The sequence below is a fragment of the Onychostruthus taczanowskii genome, unplaced genomic scaffold (genome assembly GCF_017590055.1).
Source record: "Onychostruthus taczanowskii isolate IOZ18803 unplaced genomic scaffold, ASM1759005v1 scaffold75, whole genome shotgun sequence".
NCBI classification, from domain to species: domain Eukaryota; kingdom Metazoa; phylum Chordata; class Aves; order Passeriformes; family Passeridae; genus Onychostruthus; species Onychostruthus taczanowskii.
In genome coordinates, this window is record NW_024505339.1 from 1,262,528 (window position 1) to 1,269,331 (window position 6,804).

A 6,804-nucleotide genomic window follows, 5' to 3' on the forward strand; every position below is an offset into this window, starting at 1 on the left:
TTTCAAGGAGCAGCCTGGGTTTAGATCCCAGAGGCCTGGCAGTGCTGGCCATAGAGCCCATGAGATGTGTGTACACAGGTGGGGTGGATCCAGGTGTCCTTTACTTTGTCAGGGGAAGGAGAGGGCAGGGAGGGGAATAAACAAGGGTTTCTGTGCAGCAGTGGGGGTCTGAACCTCCCTCAGTGTGAGCCCCACCTCACTTAAAGCCCAGCTTAAAATAAGTAGGAAAGAGTCTGATCCCTGCTCCTGGGTTGGGGATGTGCCACCTCAATCCCGAACACACACCAGGAAACACACACCAAGCTGATTTATCTTTTTCTTTCAGTCACATTTATTGGCAATTGTGGCAGTCGGTACCGTTTTGGGAGTGTTGTTCCATAAGCAGTGGCAGAACGAGACGGGGTGGTTATTTCGGGAGGGGAGTATTAGCACCAAGAGGGAGCCGGTGAGCCTTCGAAACCTTGCAGAGCTGTACTGGAAGTGGGGAGCTACTGCTGGACACGCCTGATGGATTGGATCTGGGAGGTCTGGGCGTGCGAACCCCACTCTCTCCAGTGCTTGTAGTCTCCACCGTGGTGGTCAAACTCCAGGACGTACTGGTAGCCACGGTACCCGGGATACTGGTAGCACACCCAGCTGGAAGAAAAGGACAAAGAGGTAAGCGGGGGGGTTACAGGATGTCCCCCTCCCGCCGTGGTGGCACAGTGGTGGCAGGGGATTGTCCCTGCTGCTCCTGTCCGTGGCCGTCACTTACGCGCCGCACTGGATCTTCATGGAGCCCACTTCGTTGTTGGCCCAGCCCATGGCCTGCAGCGAGGGGTAGTCATCAGCAATCTCCCACTGGCGGCCGATGAAGTTGTCTTTCTCAAAAATGGTGATCTTGGATTCCTTGTGATTCTGTGGGGGAGAGCAGGGGGTGAGGGGGAGGTGGTGCTCCCTCCCCAGCGTGGGTGGGAATGGCAGGGCTGTCACTCCCTGTGGCATTACTCAGAGGGTTCCTGGAGAGGGAGGTGTTCAGACCCTGGTTGGTTGGAGTTTTCTGGGTGGCTGGGAGGTGTCAGCTATACCACAGCTACTGTCTCAGGCTGATTGTCCCCTAGCTCTGGTCATGTACAGCTTGCCCAGAAATTCCCTCCAAAGCTTTTAAAAACAACAGAAAGAGCAAATCCTGCTGGGACTGCGGGGGGAAGCGCTGAGCCTGCCCAAGGCATAGCTGTGTTTTCCCTTCCTAACCTCCCTGCTGTGGCCTGGGACATTTTAGCGGGATCAGAGCTCCGTGGGACACTCACAGCGGAGCAGACGGGGCGGAAGGACATCAGGCGCTCGATGTGGTAGGCGTTGCTGCCGCTCCAGGCGTCCCAGCGCGGGTACTCTCCCCTCTCCAGGATGAACTGCTGCCCGCAGAAGCCGGTGTGCTCGTAACCCACCCAGCTGCAAAAACAGAGCGAGGGCTGCCAGGGCTTCCTGCAGCAGCTCGGGGCATCCTGCTGGGAGCTGGCATTAGGGGCAGGATGTAGGTGCAAGGAGGAGGTTGGGGTCTGGCCTCTGCCCACAGGTTGGGAGGAGAGGAAGCGGTGCTGGATGTGGGCAGAGAACCCAGGGAGTGTGAAACTGCATCTGGTGCTGCAGAGGCACCCACACGGCATCCCTGGCTGCGGTGGGAGGTGGGGAGATCCGGGGGTCCATCCTGCACAGGTCTCTCTTCCCCCTGGCTGATCTGTCATCATTTATGCAGACCAGCATAGCTTCAGGATGCCCCAGCTGACCTTCTCTCCCAAAAGCCTAATTTCTCACTTGTTTCCCAATTACAACCTGACACTGCTGGAAAGACCTGAATTCCTGATGCCCACAGCAGGCAGAGCCCATCTGGCTCTGAGCAGAGAGCAGGGACCTATGGCCTTTCCCCTTTCTGCCTCCCCCTCTTGCTGAAAACAAACAAGGAGAGGTGAGTTGGGATGCCTCCACCCTGCAGGACACATTTTGCAAGCCCTGGTGCTGCCCACACAGCACCTGCCTGTCCCCAGGGTGGGGATGTCCCCCTAAGGAGACTGGGGACAGAGCCACAGGCAGAGCAGGGAGACAGAGCCTGGCCTGGGGGTTGGAAGGTGGGTGGCACGGGCTGTGCAGTGCATGGATCCCCTACTGATGGAGTACAAAGGGTGCTGAGGGGGTCGAGGGTTTCCTGCCACTGACCCAAACTGAGCCCCAATGCCATGTCCTGCAGCTAGCCCACCCTGTGCAAGGTGAACAGCCTGATTAGGAGCACATCAACTGGAGCAGGGAGCTGATTACAGCGCGAGCACGCACGCTGCTGTAATCCCATTAGCATTACACGTCCTAAAGATAGCAGCACAAATCTGTCTGTCTGCTCCCCGCCCCGGCGGGATGCGCACCGCCGGGACCTCTCCCAACACCCCGCCCCTCTCAGCTGCTCGGGAGGTGCCTTGCCTGTGCCAGGGAAGATTCCCGTGCGCAGGGAGAAGCCCAGCTCTGCTCCCTACCCCTCTCAGGACTGGAGAAGCTGCGGGAAGGTTCTGCCCTGCTCTAGGAAGCTGTGCAGTGGCAGGGAAAGGCCAGGGCAGAGCAGGGCTGGGCCCTGGCCAAGAGGTGGTTCTCTAGGGCTGGTGCTTCAGGACAGGGACTAGGCTAAGCCAGGCCACTCACTGAGCACTGACCCTCTCTGCATCCTTGGGCAGCAACCCTGCTCCAAACCTGACTGGTCCAGCACTGCAGGAGGCAGTTTTGGGTGATGCCAAAGGTGTTGCCACTGTCTCCTGGCCCTCTCTCTGTATCAGTGCTGCCCAGAGGCAGGCTGCTCTGCCCTGGCAGGGTGGGATCCCCCAATGCCTGGCTTCCCTTGGCTGTAGTGCTTTTCTCCAGCCAAGCAGAGCGGGGACAGCAGGTCCCACTCCACGCTTGGGCACCCCTCTCCCAGCCAGCCTGCCTGGGAAAACATCCCCTCCTCTGGCAGCTGGGTACTCACGCGCCACATTCCACCTTCAGGGAGCGGATGTTGTCGAAGCCACATTCCATGATGTTTGGACAGGCCGAAGTGAACTCCATCCTCTTGCCCTGGAAGTTTTCTTGGTCGTACACGGTGATCTGGAACGGAGAGCGAGCTGCCGAGTTGGAAACTGCCCAGCAGTGGCCTCAGGCAATTCAGCACCTCTTGGAGACGGAGGGTGGCTCCGTCGGGGAGAGAGAGCCAGCAGAGGCTGCACCGGGCACCCTCTGGGCTGGACACAGCCTCGCACGCCTCCGCGTCCCTGCACTGCTGGCCCCGCCATGCCCTGCCTTGGTGTCGGGGGAGCCGCAGGCTGGACCCGCTCCGCTCTCCTGCTCACCCCTGCGGAGATCAGTTCCCGGGGCAGCGGTGCCGTCCGGAGAGAGGAGCGGAGCCGTTCTGGGACGGGCGGGTGGCAGGGCTGTGGCTGGCGGTTCTCCCGGCCTCTGCTCCGAACGCTCTAGGGCAAAGAGGATTAACGGGGGAAAGGGCGAGGGGCACCTCCCTGGGGGCTGCGGCTGACGCTTTCCTCTCCCGCGACAGCTCCAGGCTTCGACGGGATGCTCCTCACTTGTGCACGTGTTTCTCCTCTCCATCTTGGCTTCCTCCTCCACCACTAGCCCCGGGGCTATTGCCAGACCCCTTGGGGCTGCTCCCCATCTTGCTCCACACTGCCCACTGCCCATGCTCACCGTCTGCATGGACAGGGGAGGGTGAACTACAGCTGGTGGCTTTTGGGGACTCTGTAACTGCCTGTCATGGGGTGGCTGGTAAGAGCAGGCACAGCTGGCCCGGGGTGCTGTAAGAGCCTTATGAAAAACACCCGGGAGGAATTTGAGCAGGCAGGAGGCACGTTCCCAATGGCAGAGGACAGGGGTGCCTGTTTCCTGTGCTCATCCCTGCCTTTCTGCCTGCTGTGCAGCTTTCCTGGCCCCAGAGGATGAGCTTTGCCCTTCTCCCTGTTCCCTACCTGCACACAGGGAAAGGTACAGGGAATGTGAGGACGTACCTTCCACGGGCCCATGGGAACAGGCAGAGGGTTCGTCTGAGCCATCTTTGCTGCTGGATCGGTGTCTGGAGAAGGAAGAAAAAGCCATTTTTACTGCAGCATGTCCCTGTGCATCCCCCCCTCACGAGGCTGGGGACAGCTCTGTGCCCACCACCCACAGCGCCTGTTCAAGGACAGCTGCCCCACTGCTGGGGACAAGCCACACCAGTCACAGCAAGACCCTCTTTCCAGCCCCAGGATGGGGAACAGGACACAGTAGGGGGCTGTGGGACACATCCAAAGCAAGGTGCTCCCTTCTCACTGCTGCAGAGCCCCTTCCCTCCTCCCTGCCATGACATGGAGCCTGCACACCCACTAGGGCACAGTGCTCAATCCCCCTTTCTCCTTCCCCGAGGCCAGACCACCCGTAGGAAAAACACCCCCGAGGCAGAGCAGGGGGCTTCAGTGGGCACGGGCTGCCCTGTGCCTGGCACTGTCCAACAGACCTGCCTGATCCCCTCTCCCTGCCCGGTGTCCCCTGGGAGGCACGGTGGGCTCCCACGGACAGCCCTGGCTAATGGTGGGAGATGCCAACCAGCGTGCCGTGCCGGTGGGTGCCAGCAGTGGGGTGCCCTGCTGTAGAGGGGCTCTCAGCCCCCCCGGCTGCCAGCAGGGATGTGTGAGCCTGTCTTATGCCACAGGAAACAGCGACAGGCCCTCTGGGTGTCTTTTGCCACCAGGCAGGAGGAAGGGTGTCTGCCCAGCCGGCTGGCAGCAGAGGGGTGAGGTGGGAGAGGTGCGCATCGCTCCAGGACTCACCTAGCTCAGGCGGTTACTGCTGCTTCGCCCATGTAATGTTTGCCTACTTCAGCGGCTCAGCTTTTATAGGGTACTGCTGGCCGGGAACTGGTGCCAGCGTTTGCAGAGCCGTCAGCACAATGCTTGCTCTGGCATTGTCCTGCTGATCCCCGGAGATTTCAGCTGCTCATCCCCATGGTCTGAGCCACATTCTTAGGGAAAAAGAAAAAAAATTTGATAATAAAAAAAAAAAAATAATCGGGGCTGCTGTTTGCACAGATAATCTTGGGCACAAATGACTCAACGATTTGACCGCGCTGGCATTTTCCAGGGGCAATGCACCGCGCCGTCACGGGGTGAGCCTGGGGGCTGGCCCGGCCCTGGCGCCAGTTGGCACCGTGGGGACAGCAGGGACACCTCCCCGTGAGACCCTGCGGGTGGTGGGCTCGGCAGGGTGTCTGCCAGGCACTGTCACTTCGCTTCACCACCCAAGGCGTGTTCCTTATCACCGTGTTGGCGTGGACACCCTCCTCCCATCACGGGCGAGGAAGCCTGGAGGTGAGAACTGGCGTGGCCCTGGCAGACATGTCCCCACGACCACACCGAGCCCCAGCGCTCCCCACAGCGCTGCCGCCACCACAACCCCACGCCCGAGACCCCTACCACGGCCTTGGGGAGGCCTCGGCCCTGCGATCACCACATCCAGCAGCCCCGCAGCCCCCTCGTCATGCGGGGCTCCCGTGGGGCGGACACTGCAGGCCCTGGGGCACCACGGCGGGCACAGCGCGGGCCGTCGGGGGTCACGAGGCGAGCGTGGCGGCGCGGGCTGCTGCCTCAGCGCATGGCTGCCAGCACAAAGCTCGCCCGCGTCTGACTGCCCCTTTTGTCTCCCGGCTGGGCAGGCGCGGCCGCACAAAACAAAGCGCCCCGTCAGCGCTGCCTGCGGCATGGCCTGGCGCCCGGCCCGGGGGACCCTGCGGGGACGCGCGGCGGGGTGGCACCCGACCAGACGGGCCTGGTGGGGCTCAGCGGGGTCCCTGGGAGCCCTGCTGCGGGCAGGGCGCTGTCCCGATGGGGGAAGATGGGGTGTGTGGGGGTCCTTCCCCTCGCTGGCTGCTGCGGGGTGGGTGTGCCCGCGGGGATCGCTGTGACACAGGGCCGTGGGGCTGCACCCCCGAGGCCTGGCGCGACAGCTGGCAGTACCACCGCATCCCAAATTTGGGTCAGCGAAGGGGAAGGGCAGGACCACCTGCCCTCTGCAAGGTGGTGGGATGCTCCTGGGAAACCGAGCCAGCACGCGCATGCTGGGCATCCCGGCTGAGGGGGCAGGTCAGCTCGGAGCTCGCCCTCCAGCCCCTCGGACATGCCCTGGTCACGGCTGCGGCCACCCCAGAGTGTGGAGGCTTTGCCAGGAGCCTGGAGCCACTAGAGGGAGAGCTCAGCCCAAGCAGGATGGGACAGCACGGGCGCATGCGGGTGTACGGTGGGTGTGTGGCACTGCACACCCCTCTGCACCCCACGCGGGCACCTGCCTCCCCTTGCTGCAGCAAAACTGTGTCTGGCTGAAAACCACCCCAGAGCAAAACCTGGAGCTGGCAGCCACCCCAAGCCAGGGGCAAGGTGGGGGGAAGCAGCCTGCACAGCCCACTCTGGTCATGGCCAGGGATGGGTCACTCTCAGCAGATAACAGAACCCCAGTATGGCCCAGGCTGCTGTGGACCCCCAACCCCTCACCCTGCTGGTGGGGCAGGTGTCCCCCCCCAAGGGAACACAGCAGCAAGTGCCTGGGGAGCCAGTGATGCTGGCAGGTCCACAGGTTGTCCAGAACAACTGGTTTTTCTAGATCCAAGAGACTATAAAAATGCAGTGACCTATTTAGGGAACCCCGCGGTGCTGCAAAACAGATACTTCCCCTCCCAGCCCGGCTACGGGCCCTTGTCCTGGCCAGCCATGTGCGCCTGCCAGGGGCACACAAAATGCCACTGGCACCAGAGCTCTCTCCTGCTTCTGCATA

The 6,804-nt window shown here is 61.9% G+C and overlaps 1 protein-coding gene across 1 annotated transcript; it reads right to left on the minus strand.

Moving 5' to 3' along the window:
* Positions 1–488: 488 nt before the first annotated feature.
* On the minus strand, positions 489–4,843 carry CRYBA1 (crystallin beta A1). The gene is given in 7 exon segments (XM_041423033.1): positions 489–636; positions 755–897; positions 1,290–1,431; positions 2,984–3,102; positions 4,014–4,078; positions 4,812–4,824; positions 4,826–4,843. Coding segments are annotated over 7 exon segments (648 nt in total).
* Positions 4,844–6,804: the final 1,961 nt, after the last annotated feature.